We start from the raw sequence: 18,873 nt of genomic DNA, 5'->3' as shown, positions 1-18,873 counted from the left end.
GACTGTCGACTCCAGATCTCAACTGTCGGCATATATTTACTGAAAATCATTTTTTCCAACACTAAACGTGAATTGCCCCCGTTTGAGACAGTCTTGTCCCAGCATACACACACAAAAAAGAAAAGTTTACCAAATCGTAGTCTGTATCAAACTCTGTCCAGGTAGAGCCAATTCCACTATCAACAACAGCGCTGTCCACACTCTGAAAGAGAAGAAATTGCCTTTGTTTACTAAACTTCACCAGGAATAAGCAATTTAAACCTCCAACTGAACCCTATTAACTATTTTAACATGGGTAGGCTGCATATACAGAAATAAGCTGCTCTTTTGGGGCCACAAGTTATGTCATATTTTGCCAAAGCCCCTGGATGGGGCTCCCAAAAAAAAAAAAAAAAAAAAAAAAAAAAAAAAAAAAAAAAAAAGGGGAAGAAGTAAAAAACTACTGACAATCCACTGCCTTACTTACACATCCAATGAGAGAGAGAGAAAATATAATATTATCTATCTATATATATTTATATTTTATTTATTTTTTATTAAGAAGTGCAACTAACATTTATAAAAATGCCTAATCCTCTTTTAGGCTTTACTATATGGGTAACAATATTCTGAAAAATTTGATCCCAACATGGGTTGTTTTGCAAGATGGAGGTATCCGTCACAAAATTCAGAGCATTATGGGTTTCCTACAACAACAATGCAAAAGCTCAACTTTAGTTACGGAGCTCTGTAATCAGGATTTATTTTTTATTTTTATCAAAGGCAGTTAGAGTGGGCATTCCCCTTCCACAAAAACAAAAATCACATCAGCATGCAGCTGCGCATGGCAATTTTAAAGACTTCCATACCATTTTCTATTTACACTGACATTTTTTCTACTTCCTGGTTGTTCGAGGCATTAGCGACTACACACTTACGGCTACATCACCAGTGCTGCCCCCATATGTCCAGGAGGTAGACAGAGTTCCATAAAGTAAAGAGATTCATCCACCATTAGTGAAACTGGCCATTCAGGGAGAAGGACAATGAAAGAGTATGCAAAGAATAAAAAAGTATTTGTAGATGCATTACTAAATTTTTTTTTTATTTTTTTTTTATTTTTTTTTTATGTTTAGTAATGCCTATCTGTAGAGACACACACACACACCTGAGGACAATAAAGGTCTTGAGGGTTAAATATTGTAGGTAGGCCTAACACCAGTCTGGCCAGGCTAGGTTTAAAAGTTCTGCCTGGTCATGTGAACGGCGAGGTGCACATGACAGGCCAGAGCCAAGTCTGGTTGGATGTTTTGGTATCGGCCCTCTCGGAGCCAATCAGCAGGAGCGCCAGGGCCCGCTGAGGAGTCTGGGAGGGGGTACTTAAACGGGTGTGGGTCACGTGTTCAGGAGTTGTTCGTGAGACCCGTGTGGTCTGTTCTGGTTCCAGGACCAGGGTACTGTCAGTGGCCCCTGATAGACCTCCCTGGTCTGGGGTAGGGATCCGTCTGTTCCCGAGTCTCTGAACTGGCTGGTCGAGGCACAGTAACCGAGGAAGGATTCAAAGTGTCGGGGTGTGCTCTCTGCTTGGAGGGACGCCACAGCAAGTGGAAGTAACCGAGGGAGGACTCTTCGGAGGAGGGCCAGCAAGTGGCATCATGAGAAGTGCCTGGTTACTGAGTTGGGAAGGACATTGTCCAAATCACAAATTTTCCAGTACCATAAAGGAAGCAGGAAACATTCCAGGTACGGTTGGAAAAAGGTTCTTGTAGACCAGATGATTGTTCAAGTTTTGAGTCAACATGCTGACTGCCATGATCTCTGGCTAGAGATCTGTTCAGCCTTGAGGAACCCAGCTGCGAGTGGCTACTCTCTGGGTGGAAATAGAGACTGTGTTACACCTGCAGTTCAAGGTGCCAGAGTTCTTCACCCGAGCCCTCTGTTCCCTAAGAGACTGTTTGTAAAAGTTCTACTGCAAAATAAACCTCTTTGAAAGGACTTTATCTGTGTCAGTGTACAAGTTTTTGGGCATCAACCCAGGGAACACCTAGACGTGGAAGAGCAGGCCAGGAGAAGGTAACCGGTAAGCCTATTAAGTCAAGGCCGCCATGTAATGGGTTGTGGCTGCCACATACACATATACACATTTTTTTTTTGTTTGTTTTTTTTTTTTAGAAAAGCCTTTGTTGTATTTTTTTCAGATAAGGGTGAAGTTCCTCTTTAGAACTAGGTCAAACATGGTATTTAGAGCGCCTATCTGTTGGCTGAAGATGGAAACGTAAAATAAATAGTAAGCAATTTTTGCCATTTACCCCAATTTTCTCTTTGAAGATGTATACAAACCCACTATACATTACCTTCATTTTTCCCCCCTGTGACTTTACCTTTTAAAGTGACCACAGACAGTGAAACAAGACAGTGAGATATTTATATAGGTTATAGGATGACCCCTCTAGCAGTGAATACTTAGAGGTTCCGGCGATCAGACCAATTTGTGGGAATGTAACAAATATGAAGAATTACTTTACAGCAGCATAGTAATGTATAAAACAGCAATAACAAATTCACTTATTACCTCTAGAGCTGGCTGGCCATGAAAGGCCTTCATCACCGCTGGATCTCCCAGGTCAGAATCATCTATTCTTGTACTTTCTGGTCGGTTCTCCATGTCTACAGAAAGGTCAGCTTCTTTCATGGATTCTGTGACAAAATCCACCTCTTGATTTGAGGTCTCCTCAAATTCTACCAGCTCTCGTTTTTCGGAAGGCTTTTTATTTTCACAAATCAGCTCGGGTTTTTGATTTGCCTTTTTGCTTTGGTTCTCCTCTTTACCACCTTCATCTTCAGATTCTTCATGATCTGAAAACAAGCTCATTACATGTCTGCCACCAAGTACTAAAGTCATGTTTTGCGAAGGAGTCAAATACTTATTTCATTTATTAAAAAGCACATAAATTACTTTTTTGAAATACGTTTTCTGGATATTTTTGTTGTTATTCTCTCACTGATTAAATAAACCTACCATTAAAGTTAAACTGATAATTTCTTTGTCAGTGGGCAAACATACAAAATCAGCAGGGGTATCAAATACTTTTTCCCCTCACTGTATTTCTATAAACTATTGAAAAATTTGCTTGATGGAGCATTGGCACTACTAGTAGCACCAACACTTTTTTTTTTTTAAAGCAACGAGTACAGATACAATAGGTTAAGTAATCGGCGATACAGAAAACAGATTCATGTCGTACGGTTTCAAATCGCACTGCAAAGAATTGCATGCAACTTTAAAAAGGAATGCCGTGCACTTCATGTTCAAATCACAGGCGGTTTCCCGCACAACTCATGTGAATCCAGGCTGAAATCACTATGACAAGCCTAGGTTCTCACTGGAGCAGTGCGGGAAACAGCATGCGATTCTGGCAGGAATTACACAGCATTTTTGTTAAAAATCACATGCAATTCTTTGCAGAGCGATTTGAGCCTAATAATTTTCTATGGGCTCAAAACGCATCGCAGAGGTATCCGTTTCCGATGTCGGGGCAATATCGACGCAATCGTAGTACAAGAAATGGAACTGCTGGCAAGATTAATCCCAAAAAAAAAAAATATATATATATTATTATTAAAAAGAAGCCAGACAGACAGTCTTAAACACCTTTACTAGAAAGACAAAAGCAAGAATGTTAATGTATGATTTTCCTGTTCTGAAGGTTGTTTTGGGGACTTGTCTTTCGGGGTCAGTCCTATATCAGCCGCTTACTGTATGTTACATTCAGGTACTGCTTCCTGACTGAAAGAACCAAATGTCCCAAGCATTCAAACTAATAAAATTCCAGGTATTTATGTCTAATAGATTTACTTCTGTGATCAGTCCCTCCTAGTGGCCATAATACAGTATTTTTCCCCCCCAATTAAATAATTCAGGAAAATACTACATTATGTGCAGTAGATGGAAGGGATGATCAAACAAACAATTAGACAGCATATGGAGACAATTTGTTATTGTTGGATAAATGCTTGCGACATTTGTCCAGAGAAGTTTATACGAAAAGACCCACAAATGTGCAATGCTTGGAAGTAACTTGATCATCTTTACATTGTTTTACCTGCTTTTATAGCCCAGGTCCAGCATTAGAATGGGGACAAGTCTGGGCCTCAGTGAACTGCTCAAAAGGATGAGGAAATGAGACATTGGACTCTGGTCTAATGGAGACGCAATGACACAAAATTTATAACGCTTAATAAATCCTATTGGGTGGCCTCTCGGGACACCCTGGGTAGGTAGCGTTCTTAGAGAACACCATTTAACCCTTGAGCCAACGGCTCATCTCTTTTTCTCTCGCATTACAAGTAGAAATACTGGCATTCTGTATTTTCCATCAAAATGGTTTAGATGGCAAATCTTACCTAATCCAAACGTAACTTCATTGTATAGATCAATTTCGTCATCCTCTTCTGCCATTTCTTCCAGAACAGAGCTTTCTTCTGCCAGATAAAAGTCCTCTGGCAGCTAAGATGCACAACATAAATAAGGATAATGGACACAAACATATGGAAATACTGATTAGTTTGGTTATTGCATTACAAACAAATTACCATTAAGCCTCGTACACACGATGAGACAATCAGACAAAACGATAGTCTGTTTTTTGCATGCTAGTCTCATAACGCAAAATGAAAAAAGTTACTAGAGTTACAAACACACTTGTATGACAGAAAACAACTTAGAAAATTATGTAATGGGTTGTATTCTCTTTGCAAGCATGCATGATCTTGCTCTTGTGGGGTTTTTTTTTTTTGGATGAACACGGTACTGATTAAATAAGTCGTATGTTCTGGTATCGTTCAAGGAAAAACCTTTTGTGCTTGTCTCTTCAGATGATTTCGGATGAAATAGCATGATCGGCTCTTGAAAGCTGTGTAGCAACAATTAGTTTAGTTTATTGCACGATTGCTTTGAAAGAGGTATTTTTTTTTTCCTCTTCGGCAAATTTTCTAATCCTATGTACTAGCCATTAATCTAATCTAAACACAGGTAGGTCACCAAGTCCCAAGAAAATGACGGACCCACGTGAATCCATGAGGTTGATCCAAGTGGGGGGGTGCCGACAGAAGGTTGTTAAGGGGGGAAGGAGCAGGAGGGATGGGGACATGAGCCTACCAAACCGAGTCCCAGAGTCTAAGCCCTCTGATGGCCCATAGCCTAAGTGCGGCAGAGTGCATCTTAGGTGGGAGCCACAAGAGGGCTGAAATGGGAACCGATGCACAGGTGGGGATTCCCAGGAGGACCCAGGCTGGAATATCAGAGATAACCTGGGAGCATCGCAAGCTGGGAGATTTGTGCGGCCTGGTAGTATTTGGTGACATTCGGGACTCCAAGCTCACCTCTCAGTCTGCAGGCATACAGGGTAAAGCGGGAGACCCTGGGACACTTACTGGCCCAGATAAGTTAGAGGAGCCTTTTCTGGAGGAGACCCAGAAAAAATGCTGGGACACGGACTGGTAGGGTTCATACAGGATCTTCGGGAGGACCGTCATCATGACGGCATGGATGCGGCTAATCCAAGATAAGGTGGGGAACTGCCAGGATGCCATAAGCGCTGCGATTGTATGCAAGGGGATAATAGTTTGCTGGAAAAAAAAATAAGAAGTAGAAGAGGGATGAGTGGGGGGTCAACTTGGGGGTATTGGAAGGAGGATTGGAGGTGCGTGACCAGGGAGCCAGGAAGCGAGATGCTCATTGCAGTGGTTTTGTGGGGATTAATCTGGAACCCTGAGATGGTAGCAAAGGGAGTCAAGAGAGATTGTGGATTAGGCAAAGAGCCAATTGGGTTGGTTAGGGTCAGGAGAACATCGTCCGCGAACATATTTACTTTGTAACATTTGCCTGCATATGGAATTCCATTAATGTTTGGATCAGCTCTAAGAGCCATGGCCAAGGGTTCAAAGGCCAGAATGAAGAGGAAGGGGGGAGAGGGGAAAATCCTGCCGTGTTCCTCTGAAGATGGGAAATGAGGGCAACAAGCACCCTGCATAGCTGACGGCAGCTGAAGGGGATGAGTAGAGTGCAGCCAACCAGGTAAGAATCGAGTCTCCAAAGCCCCAAAACTGGAGCACGTAGCCACACGAGAGAGAATAGAAAGCTTTATACATATTGAGTGAAAGCAGAAACCCAGGGATTTTGCGGTGATGGAGCAGGGAGATCAGGTGGGCCACCTTCTGGATATTGTCTCCAACCCGACGGCCTGGTACGAAGCCCAGTTGGTCCCTGTGAATCAGTGAGCGAAGGAGTTTATTGATGCATGAACATAGGATCCTGCCTAATAGTTTCATATCCTCATTCAACAGGGAGATCAGGCGAAAGGCTTGGGGATCATGAGCTTGGAGTCAGAAGAAAGCAGAGTAACCAGTTTGATATCATTTAAGTATGCTGTCAGGTGGGGGAGCAGGAGGGAGGAGAATTTCAGATAACATAGGACGGAGAAATAATCTGGGCCTGGGGCCATTGAGGGCCAGATGCCTTTGATAACCTGGGCCACCTCCAGCTCAGAAATGTCTGCATTAAGCCTCAGATGGGGGGGGGGGGTTAGGTGCAAATCACAGAAAAAAAGGTGCAGGGGGGGGGGGGAGGGGGGTTCCTATATAAGGCGGTCAGAAAATCAGCAAAGGCTACTGTGACTTTAGTTGGGTCAGAAGCAAGGTTCCCTCTAGCCGAGCAGAGGCAAATCGGCTTGTGAGAGTGGCCCATGGCCTTAAGTTTCCTGGCTTGTTTGCAAAAGAGTAGAATTTGCGCTTAGCCCATAGCAGCGCTCTTTCAGCTCTGTCGGTGGATAAGAGATCCAGTTCCTCAACAATGGTGTCGTGGGCATTTTTGTTAGCTGAGGTAGGGTTGGATTTCCATGCCACGTTAGATGCCAGGCGGGTCATAAGTTTAAATTTTGTTTTCCTTGTCCCATTTGTGGGAAGAGGCGAGCTGGATGCAGTTACCCCACATGGTGGCCTTGTGAGCCTCCCACAAAGATAACCAACGAGACGGAGCCTACGTTGTCCGAAAAGAAGTGCTGGAGCCGGGTGGAAAGTTCATGGAGGGAGTCCTGGGATGTCGAGAGTGTCGCTCAGCCACCATTGATAAGGTGATCGTGTTAGGCCCCTGACCCAAGTGTTTAGACTATGGGATCATGATCTGATCACGGAGAGGCCGGGATCGTTATCTTATGCATGCTAGAAATTAGTCGTAGGGGAATAAAGAGGTGGTCAATCCTGCAAAAGCTCACATGTGGGTTAGAATAGAAGGTAAAGTTGCTGTCACAGCGGTGACGTTCCCTCCATGTGTCCACCAGTCTGTGTGATTGCAAGAGGGATCACATTTGAGCTTCCACAGCCGGGTCATGGGAGGAGGACTCTCTTTGTGCACGTTTCCTGTCCACCGAGGAGTCCAATGTTACGTTTGAATCTCCCATGAGGATCAGGGTCCCAGAACAGTGCTGGGAGACCACCGAAAGAAGGTGCGAGAAGAATTTGTGTTGGAAGCTGTTAGGGGCATAGTAGGCTACTAAGGTTTCCTCTTGACCATTTAGCTCGCCTCGGAGTAGCAGATATGCAGATGTTGGGTCTGCAATTTCCTTGGTGCAAGAAAATAAGATTGCGTCAAAAGGCAATTAGAACTCCCCTATGAGGAGACAAAGCTGAGCTTGACTGTGTAAGTTCCGTAGCGGCCTTCAGGTACTGGGAATTTGGGCCATAGTGGAGCTCCGACCCAAGGGGGGGGGGTGAGGGAACAAGAGAGTAAAGGCAGAAGCAAAGACAAGGAGAGAAGACCAGAGAGGGGAAATGACAGAACAGATATTGGATAGGAAAGAGGGAGGGGTAGAACAACGTACAACACGCCAAGTGTGAAACGAGATGAGATGGGCAGGACAGGGGGGCTCTGCCACCGGACACATGGCCGTGATGGGCTAGAGTAGCAAGCGTAGTTTATTTAAAGTAGGTCTTAGCCGGGGGGGGGGGGGGTTAGGGGAAAAAAAAAAAAAAAAAAAAAAAAAAAAAAAGGAGGGGGGTGGGGACTAGCAGGAAGTGCATGTAGCGTTCGCGGGAGAGCTAAAGGGAACAATCAACCCGTAAGGGGCCAATACAGCAGTCAAACAGGTCCCAGTATGGAGGTATGGAAGTAGTTTAAACAAAACTAAAGATTTACTACGGCGCATGCATGAGTCACGCTGCACTTTGTGAATGGCCGGCTGTGTTCTGGGACACACACAGGGCTTAAGTCCTGCGGGAACGCATGGGAACGGAGTTCCTGTACTTTTTCCACAACAGAAACTCAGCTCCCGTTAGCAGCCGCGTCATGCATATGCCTGAGTAACTGGTTGCTAGGCTGAGCAGCGCCTCCAAGAGAGCAGGAAGCCACAGACACTACACCAGACAGAGCCACACCAACTGCTGGTTAGGATCCATCCTGTGCCCACTGCCTAGTCAGTGCCAGACAGTCCCGGGGCCACCGCGACTACTCCCGCAGCCGCTGTAGCACATTGCCAGCAGTGCAGCCCACTCTGAGCTGCCAGACTTCTCCAGTTCAACTTCTCTCCTGAGCTGAGCCTCCGAGTCCTCCCGCCCACGAGGTCCGCCGTCCACCAGTGTCATTGAAAAACTTCCAGTTTAGTGTGTTACACACACTTTGTGAGCAGTGAGCATGCTCCCCCTCCGTTCTGCTACTCTCTCTCTCTCTCTCCCCCCCACCCCCGTGTTCTGCTACTGTCCCCCTCCAGTTTTCCTCACTGCCCCCCTCCGTTCTTGTGGTGATTATCTGTTAGTTTGACAAGTTAACTGATTTTATTGTAAAGTACCAGTTTACAAAAACAAATGTTGCACTGCATTTTCTGTGAAATATATAGATATGCATATGAGCGTATCATTTTTTGTTTTGGTGGGGGGAGTGGATCTTGGGTGAGAGTTCGCACACTTTTTTCCCCCAGGACTTAACCCCTGGACACACACACACACACACACAGTCCCCAGAAGACAACGCAAGGAGGAGAAGATTGAAGATCACAGCGGTGTAGAAAGGAGTAGGACAATTTGCCTAGCAACAGCCATTTCTGGTAAGTACATTTTTTTTTTTTTAAACACATTTTTAGAAGCATTTTAAATGTAATTTTTTGGCCCTCAGCTTTAATGCTATATTGGTACATAGGGGAGCTGGAATTTAGGAAAAATGGAAAAAAAAAAAATTATATGAATAGGATTTTTGTACTCACTAAAATCCTATACTCTGCTATTCATTGACACAGCACCTTAATCTTGACCTCAGGGTTATATCGCCACCTTTAGGAGAGGATAGATAGATAGATATATACACACACACACACACACACACACACACACACACACACACACACACCACGGTCCTACTGGCTATAACCCCTCAGTCTGTCAAAAAGCAGTACAAACATAAACAGGAGGGGTGGGTGCTGTGTTCATCAATGAACATCAGAGAAAACGATTTTACGGTGAGTACAAAAACTGGAGTTAGTACTTACCGGTAACTCCTTTTCCGGTGGTCTTCCAGGACAGCCCTTGAGAGATGGAGCTCCTCCCATCGACACAGGAAACACATTGCCACAGTTCAAAAGGCGGTCCCTCAGGTCCCTGGTCAGTCATTCACCAAGAACCGAAGGATGGAACTGAAAAACATATAAACCATAACAGGTAATAACATTAGTACATCACTACAATCAAATAAAGGGTGGGATCGTGCTGTCCTGGAAGACCACCGGAAAAGGAGTTACCGGTAAGTACTAACTCCAGTTTTCCCAAGTGTTCTTCCAGGACAGCCCTTGAGAGGATCCCCAAGTACTTACCAGATTAGGGGGGGACCACGGCCTGGAGGACTTTCCTCCCAAAGGCCTGATCCTGACTAGACATTAAGTCCAGTCGGTAATGCCTTGTAAAGGTGGAAAAGCTTGACCATGTGGCTGCTTTACATACCTGCTCCGGGGTGGCACCAGCTCTTTCTGCCCAGGATGCAGACAACGCTCTTGTGGAGTGAGCTTTAACACCCTCAGGGGGATCTCTATTCAAGGCCTTATACCCCTCTGCTATAGCTAGCCTAATCCATCTAGCTATGGTTACTTTTGAAGCTTTCTGTCCCCTACGCTGTCCGGAAAAAAAGGACAAAAAGGGAGTCTGAGATTCTGAATGGTTTTGTTATTTTAAGATATTCTAGAATACACCTCCTCACATCCAATAAATGAAAACGTTCCTCTTTCTCATTTGCTGCATTTTGACAAAATGAAGGGAGGACAATATCTTGGGACCTATGGAAGCTAGATGCTACCTTTGGTAAGAACCCAGGGTCTGTCTTTAGTATGACTCTGTCTTCTAGGATCTGTAGGAATGGTTCCCTGATGGAAAGTGCTTGGATTTCACTGACCCTACGGGCTGAAGTGATTGCCACCAGGAGAACTGTCTTAAAGGTAATAAGCCTTAGGGAGGCCTCTGAGATAGGCTCAAAGGGTGACCCCAAGAAAGCTTTTAGCACAACTGCTAAATCCCAGGATGGGACTTTTGTGATTCTGACTGGCTTACGTCTAGCGACTGCCTTACAGAATCTAGCGACAAAAGGATTTTCCTGTAAGCGTTCATCTAGGTATACACTTAAGGCAGCTATCTGTACCTTAATAGTACTTAGGGTTAAACCCTTGTTTACACCTTCCTGTAAAAACTGTAGAATATTAGCCGTATTTATGTCACGGCTATTCAGCCAGCTATTGAATTTTTTCCAGACTTTTTTGTAAATAGCTCTCGTGACTGGTTTGCGACTCTGTAGTAAGGTCGCAATTACCTCGTCTGACAGGCCCTTACTCCTTAAGATTTCCTCCTCAGTAACCACGCTGACAGCTTCAGTGTGGCGACCTGCGGATGGTAAAGAGGTCCCTGCGACAGGAGGTCCTGTCTGTAGGGAAGTCTTAGAGGCGGACAATCTGTCAATTGTAGCAACGTTGTGAACCACGGTCTCCTGGGCCAAAAAGGTGCTACTAGAATCAAACAGGTTTTCTCCTTGAGGAATCTTGCTAGGACCCTCGGAATGAGATGAAGAGGGGGAAATGCATACGCCAGACTGAAAGTCCATGGAGTTTGCAAGGCATCTACCGCCAGGGGTTGATCTCCTGGGTTTAGCGAGAAAAAATTGGGAACCTTTGCATTTTTCTTGCTCGCAAAAAGGTCTACCTCTGGTTCTCCCCAGTGAGCTGTTATGAGATTGAATGCCTCTGGGTGTAAGGACCATTCTTGGTTCGAAATCCTCTGTCGACTCAAGAAGTCCGCCTTGTTGTTCAGCTCCCCTTTCAGGTGAACTGCAGAAATGGATTCCAGATTGGCTTCTGCCCACTGGAGAATGCGTCTGGCTACCAACATCAAACGAGGACTTCTGGTTCCTCCTTGTTTGTTTATGTATGCTACAGCCGTCGTATTGTCTGAACGGACTTGTAGATGGTGACCCTGTATTGCGGGGTGGAAAGCTAGAACAGCTCTCAGGATTGCTGTTAGTTCTTTCCAATTGGAAGAGAAACATTTCTCCTCCGGAGTCCACTTGTCCTGGACCCAGCTTGAGCCTAGGTGGGCTCCCCAGCCCCAACTGCTCGCATCCGTTGTTAGTGTTGAAGTGATAGGAAGGACCCAATGAACCCCTTTGTTTAGGTTCTCCCTGTCCTTCCACCACCAGAGGGAGCGTTTTACCCTTGAGGGGATCGATACCTCCTCCTCCAGATCTCTGCCTTTTAATTGTTCTAACAGAAAACCCTGAAGTTCTCTTTGATGGAACCTGGCCCATTGTACGGCTGGAATGGCTGCCGTCATAAGACCTAAGACCGACATTACTTCCCTCACCGTACACTTGGGGCTGCATTGAAGAAAAGATATTCTCTGCCACAGATTCAAAATCTTTTCTTCCGGCAGTATAATTTTCTGATCTACAGACTTGATCCAGTACCCCAGATACAGGATCTCCTGTGTTGGGGTTGTCTTGGATTTCTCCTGACTGACAATCCACCCTAATCGACTCAGACTGAGTTGAGTCAATTCTAGGTCCTGAGAAAGACGACTCTCTGAGTGGGCTGTTAGGAGCAGATCGTCTAGGTAGGGGATAATTGAGACTGATTGAAGCCTCAGAGGAACTAAAGCCTCTCCGAGAACCTTGGTAAAGATTCTCGGAGAGGATGATAGACCGAAGGGAAGTGCTCTGCACTGAAAGTGGTAAACCTTTGTGTCTATCTGCACTGCCATCCGAAGGAATTTCTGGCATTCCTCCCTTATTGGAATGTGCAGATAAGCATCCCTTAGGTCCAGGGTTGCCATAAATGTCTCTTTCTGCAGGAGATTCTTTATGGAATAAATGGACTCCATCCGAAATCTCTTGTAACGGATGGAGCGATTCAGTGGACGGAGGTTCATAATTCGTCTGAATCTCCCTGACGGTTTTCTTACCACAAAGATGTGCGAGTAAAAACCGTCCCCTTGTTCCTGAATAGGGACTGGTGTCAATACTTCTTGATCTACCATTTCCCCTATTAGTAAAGGTAAGGCCCTGGCCTTTTCTGAGTGACTTGGAAGCTTTGTCACCAGAAACTTGGAAGGAGGGTTGCTGTGAAATTCCAGCGCATGACCCCTTTTTATTATATTTAAGACAAACTCGTTCGAGGTTGTCTCTTCCCATTGAGGAAGAAATTTGCTTAATCTTCCTCCCACAGGAACCCTGACGTCACTGGGGTTTGGGATCCTGATTGGGGCGGCTAAACAGTATGATCCCTTTTCCTTTCCCTTTATGTCCCGACCAATGTTTTTTGGGGGTTGAACTCTTCTCTGGTTTAGAGGGTTCCTTAAAGGGCCGAAAAATTTTTCTTTGAAAATTCTTCTTTTTTGCGGGAAAGGTTTTCTTTTTGTCCGCCGTCCTTTCTAAGGCGGAGTCTAATTCAGGCCCGAAGACTAAGTCTCCTGTAAAAGGGACGCTGCACAGGCGGGTTTTAGATGCCGTGTCTCCCCCCCAGGTTTTCATCCATACTGACCTCCTTGCTGCCACTGAAAGTGCTGCAGATTTAGCCGTAAATTTTACGGAGTCCGTGGAGGCGTCAGAGATGAAACTGGTGGCCTTAAAAAGCATAGGGAAGGATTTCAAAAGCTCCCCCCTAGGAGTGCCTGCCTTTAAGTGTTCTTGTAGTTGCGATAACCAGAACTCCAGGTTTCTAGCTACACAGGAAGTGGCTAGAGCTGGTTTTAAGCCTGCCATAGAGGCATCCCAGGCCCTCTTTAAGACAATGTCTGTTCTCCTGTCCATGGGATCTTTCAGGTGGCCCATATCCTCAAAGGCCAGATCAGCCTGCTTTGAGATTTTGGACAGAGGGGCGTCTAGTTTTGGATTTTTATTCCAGACCGCCTCTGGGCTCTCATCAAAAGGGAACCTTCTCTTAAGGGATTTAGGAAAGAAAACCTTCTTGTCTGGTTCAGACCACTCCTTAAGGACAAGGTCAGAAAGCACCTTATGTATAGGAAAAACCCTTGCTTTCTTTTTCCCCAGAGCCTCATACATTTGATCATGTCTGGATAACTGAGTTTCTTCCTCCTCAATTTCCAGCGTATCATAGATAGCCCCCATTAGCTCATCTACTTCCTAGAGAGATAATCTATATTTTGAGGCTTTAGATGCTGCTTGATCCTCTTCCTGACCCGAGTCAGTGTCAGAGGATTCGGGGCTAATCAACGTGGGGCTAGGCTCCCTGACCATACGGGGCTCCCCTGAGCTGGGTGTTGTAAGGCATGGTGAGGATGAGATTATAGTTGTTTTACTCGTGGAGGCAGCTGCAGCTGATCCCACGTCAGTGATTAACTCCCGGAGGGACTTAAAGGTCGACGCCATTTCCTCTTTAAAGGAGCCCAAAAACTTTGCTAAAGGGGAATCTGCCTCAGATTTAAGCAAGCTTGCAATGCATTGCTTGCAAAGGGCTTTGTTAGAGCCAGAGGACAACCTATTCCCACAATTAGGGCACTTTTTGCGGCCTGTCTTGTCTTCCCTTGGCATCTCTTTAGCCTGAAAATAAGAAGACAAAGGATTTCTTAGCGTCAGCACCATGTCCCTCTTAGAATCACCACTAACAAACAACCTCACTGTGAGTAAACCGCCACCGTGGGGCACTACAGGGCCCAGCCTACAAACACCACCACTCCACCAGAGTAATAGCATGCCCAGCAGCCTACCTGGGTTTGGCTGGTGCCTGTCTCCGCCGGAGTATCCTGGGGAATAGCCTCCATGGTCCCCCTCTGACGCTCCGAATCCCGCCGCTAATCCGGTATAGCTGGACGCTGGTCGGGCTTCACAGGCACAGCGCTGGCTCTCCCTCTCCTCCTTGTACCCTAGAGACCCGGAACCGGAAGTCTCGGCACGCAGTGATGACGCGGTTCCGCCGGAAGTGAACGCTCGGCGTCTCCGACCCCCTGCAACGAGGAGGGAAGATGGAAGGTTCCACTCACCACTCCTGGGGGAAACCGGCGTCATTCTGCCCCTTTCCACCTCGGCACTGGAAGGAGGAGGGTAACGGGTCTGCTCCGGTTCAGCTGGACGGTACCCGAGCCAAAGAAAAAAGGTATGGACCCAAACTGCAGCCATAAACCAGGACCCGGTCCCTTAGGCTTGCAGGTTCTCAGGCAGCCCCTGAGAGGGGCCTCCAGGTTCCTGGCAACATGTTCCTCCGACGGAGGAAACACAAATGACTGACCAGGGACCTGAGGGACCGCCTTTTGAACTGTGGCAATGTGTTTCCTGTGTCGATGGGAGGAGCTCCATCTCTCAAGGGCTGTCCTGGAAGAACACTTGGGAAAATCCTATTTTCACTTTCGCTCATTGATTGACACAGCACCTTATTCTTGACCTTAGGGACGCCCCCAAGCAGTGTCCAAAACGAGGGGTGGGAACAGAAAGAAAATAAACTCCACCCATAACAAAAACACCTCAAAAGGTGTCGCAACCTCAAACGGCCGCCTGCAAAACCTTGCACCCGAGGCACACATCCGAAGATGTGCCCACATCGACCTTGTAGAATTTGGTAAACGTGTGTATGGACGAAAGCCCAGGAAGCACCAATTGTCCTGATAGAATGCGCCGTGACAGGAAAAAAACCGAGGAGCCCGTTCCCTTATGACATAAGCCTGAGCCCCAATCGGTCTGATCCACAGAGAAATGATGGCTGACGAGACCGCCAGAACCTTCTTCGGACCAGCCACTGATACAAACAATGAGTCTAGCCTCCGGAAACGAGATGTAGCTGACAGACACGCAGAGCCTGGACCACATTCAAAGAATAAAAAATTCCAAGGACCATTGGGCCCCACAGGGAGCCAGGTTCCACTCCTTGACTAGGCAGAAAAAAAAAAACTAAGCTAATGGGAGCAGAGTGAGGGGTTATAGCCAGGAGGACAGCTCTCTGGGCGGCACTGTGCTGTTTATGTGTTCTGTATAATCCTCTCCTAAAGGTGGCGATATAACCCCCAAGGTCAAGATTAAGGTGCTATGTCTGTTAATGAACGAAAGATTAAAAAAAAAAAAAAAAAAAAATAATTGAACTTATCCTTTAAGCAGGGAGGCCGATTGACTGAACTGAAATATAGTGCAACCTCTAGTTGATAATTTCAATCTTTAATAGACAAAAAAAAAAAACTACACACCAATTTCATGTATTGCAACAAAATGAATTTAGAGCAAACACTACACCAACTGAAAAATATGTGCTCGCTATATATATATATATATATATATATATATATATATATATATATATATATATATATATATATATATATATTTTTTTTTTTTAAGTGGAACTATAATGTTAAAAGGATATACTTCACATGAAAAACATAATAAATGTAAATCGGACCTTTTTTTACTGAAATAAAACCATTATTAAAGCGGATTTTTTAAGGCTTGATAATTGTTACACCACTAATGATTTGGGAATTTATGCTACTGGCTACTGCATTTAACACGGCATTGCAGTTAATCCTGTTTTACCAAATAAGCATGTTTTTCCTGCAGCTGAGACATCTAGTGAAATTCACAAAAAAAAAAAAAAAAAAAAAATCCAGCCCTGCCTTCATTGACACATTTGTATACTTACAATCTGTTCAGAGTTGAGACTCATGGTTTAGGTTTCACCAAGTTGAAATACCCGAGCTGATCTGTGGATGGAGAACATTAAAATTTAGTCTACAACAGAACATAGTAGAAAATCAAACAAACAGTCACCCGCTGAAACCTACATAATATATGAAGGCTCAGGACTGTATACAGTCTTCTACCCATTTTACATTTACTGCTAGGGATGAGCTTGGTGTTAGAGTCGAACCCATGTTCGACTCGAACACCGGCTGTTCGCCCATTCGGCAAAGCCAGAACTCTGGACCGTTCGCACCAAAATTCGTGTGGTGCTCACGACCCACAATTCACTGTGCCATCGCAGTGCATTGCTGGCTCACGAGTGGCCAAGCCTGCACTGTGACCCTGCATACTTGGCCAATCACAGCGCAGGCAGCGAGGATAGCCATAATTGGCCACAGGCAGGATGCCTGTGGCCAATTTTAGTTCAGGGGGTTTAGTAAAACGCCCCACACTATATAAGGCCACCAGCGTGGCGGCCTTGTGTAGTGTGTTCCGGGGTGCAGGGAGAGAGCAGGATAGGCAGGGGCAGTCTGTTCTTTTATGGTGAATCTGCAGCAGTTTAAGTGGGTGTTGTGTGCCTCCTGCACATTATACACCTGTAGCTACCCCTTAATGCTGGTGTTCCGTTTGTATCACAGGCAGGCAGCTGCAGTAATAACAGTCGGTGTACTGTGTCATCTGCTCAGTTTTCCCCATCTCCCTGCAGGCCATTACTATGTCTGGAAGGACAACAAGGAGAGGCAGACAATCAGGAGCCAATAAAAGAGGACAAGCAGGCTCTGTCTAGAGACAACAGTGCTGGTCGTGGACGCGGTGCATAGTCATCAGCACGTGGCCATGGGACACGCTTGTCCTTTTCGGCAGCTGGACATGTTGAGCCGCATCATGCCAAAGACTTGGTAGAGTGGATGACCAAGCCCTCCTCATCCTCTCTCACCCAGGCTCAGGGTAGTAGCAAAGCAGCTGTCAACGCATCCTCTTCCCTCATCTCAATGTCGTCAGTCACACCTTCCCTAGACCCACCATGTCCTCCTGAGGAGTCCCCCCCGAACTGTTTGAGCACACTGTTGGGTACATGCTCCAGGAGGATGCCCAGTGTTTTGAAGGCTTTGATGATACCCAGCTAGAGGAAGGGGATGCTGAAGGACAGCAATCTGGCAGTAATGTTCCACCAGCTGCAGCATACGGCCAGGTTTGCTCCAGTGCTGAAGAGGGAGGGGATGATGAGGTCACTGACCCCACGTCGGTGCCTGACGGGGGAAGGGGAGGAGGCGGCATATCTCCAACAAGGCAGGATGCCCTCTGGGTGCCAGCTTAGGTGCAGCACACCGAATGAATCACACTGCAGCGCTCCGCCTGTGCAGGGCGCTGCCTCTGCGCGTTATTCCAAAAGTTCTTTGGTGTGGGCGTTTTGAGACGAGTGCATCAGATCAGACCACTGCTATTGGCAACATATTTCTCAAGCGTATCTTGCGTGGCCAAAACATCAGCCGCTTGGGCACCACATGCTTGACCAGACATATGTTGACCCGCCATGCAGCTCGTTGGCAAGCTTACCTCAAAAGACCCAAACCAAAGAACAAAGCGGACCTCTCCTTGCTCCTCATCAGCTGGGATCTCCAACCCCACTAGCCCTTCAGTCCTCTCTGAAACCTGCACTGAGAGAAATGAAGGTGTAGAATTAGGTGTGTCACAGCCAAGTACTTGCAAGCATTCTGCTAGCAGTACACCGATGTCCAATTGTAGCAGGCAAATTTCCCTGCCCCAGCTGCTGGACCGTCGAAAGAAATTTACTCCCAGCCATCCACAAGCCCAGCGGTTGAATGCTAGCTTGGCTAAATTACTAGCACTTCAACTGCTGCCTTTTCAGTTGGTAGACTCGTCCCCCTTCCGTGAGTATTTGCAATGTGCGGTTCCTCAGTGGCAGGTCCCCAAACGCTACTTTTTCTCATGGAAGGCGATTCCGGCTCTCTACCAGCATGTGGAAGGCAATGTCCATGCCTCGCTGCACAGGGTGGTCAGCGGTAAGGTGCATGTTCCCGCAGGCATGGACAGGGACATTACCTATCTTTTACGGCCCATTGGGTCACTCTTCTGGCAGTTGGGAAGGATGCAGGACAAGGTGCATTAGTGTTCCGCCACCACGCCTCCAAAATGCTACTACTGGTTGTGACACCTCTCTCCTCCACCCTCTACTCTTCTTCCTCCATGGCCTCTTCCAGTGCCTTGTCCTCGGAACCAGCGGTGCTCCATAGGCGGTCAAGGGGCTACGCAAGTACATAGGGAAAAAGATGCCATGCCGGCGCTGGTTTGTTTGGGGGACAGGAGCAACACTGGGGCAGATATTTTGTCAGGTCTGCAGGGGCAGGCCAAGAGGTGGTTGACGCCACACCAGCTTAAGCCAGGAATGGTGGTTTGCGACAATGGCACCAACCTCCTCTGCGCCCTCCGACAGGGACAACTGACCCATGTGCCCTACGTTCTTAACCTGGTGGTGCAGCGGTTCTTTGGTGGGTACCCGGGCTTACAGGATGTCCTGAGGCAGGCCAGGAAAGTCTGTGTGCATTTCCGCCGATCATTTAATGCCTGTGCTCGGCTGGCTGAGCTCCAAAAAAGGAGTTAAACCTGCCCAAGAACCGCCTTATATATGTGTGACATGCCCACCAGGTGGAACTCAATGTTAGCCATGCTGCAGA

The 18,873-nt window shown here is 46.4% G+C and overlaps 1 protein-coding gene across 3 annotated transcripts in view; it reads right to left on the bottom strand.

Annotated features, from left to right (window-relative positions):
* PATL2 (PAT1 homolog 2) overlaps positions 1-18,873 on the bottom strand; it is a 115,906-nt gene that overhangs the window by 74,599 nt on the left and 22,434 nt on the right. For all 3 annotated transcript variants that reach the window (XM_077479942.1, XM_077479943.1, XM_077479945.1), the window contains exons 2-5: positions 16,137-16,197; positions 4,384-4,486; positions 2,552-2,835; positions 131-202 (exon numbers count right to left, since the gene is read on the bottom strand). In XM_077479942.1, coding sequence (XP_077336068.1) covers positions 131-202; positions 2,552-2,835; positions 4,384-4,486; positions 16,137-16,160 — 483 coding nt within the window. In that variant the 5' untranslated portion in view covers positions 16,161-16,197. The remainder of the gene's footprint in view (positions 1-130; positions 203-2,551; positions 2,836-4,383; positions 4,487-16,136; positions 16,198-18,873) is intronic.

Source organism: Lithobates pipiens, unplaced genomic scaffold (assembly GCF_037356315.1).
Source record: "Lithobates pipiens isolate NorthernLeopardFrog02 unplaced genomic scaffold, aLitPip1_a1.2 Scaffold_16, whole genome shotgun sequence".
NCBI lineage: Eukaryota > Metazoa > Chordata > Amphibia > Anura > Ranidae > Lithobates > Lithobates pipiens.
This window is presented reverse-complemented; position numbering and strand designations above follow the sequence as displayed.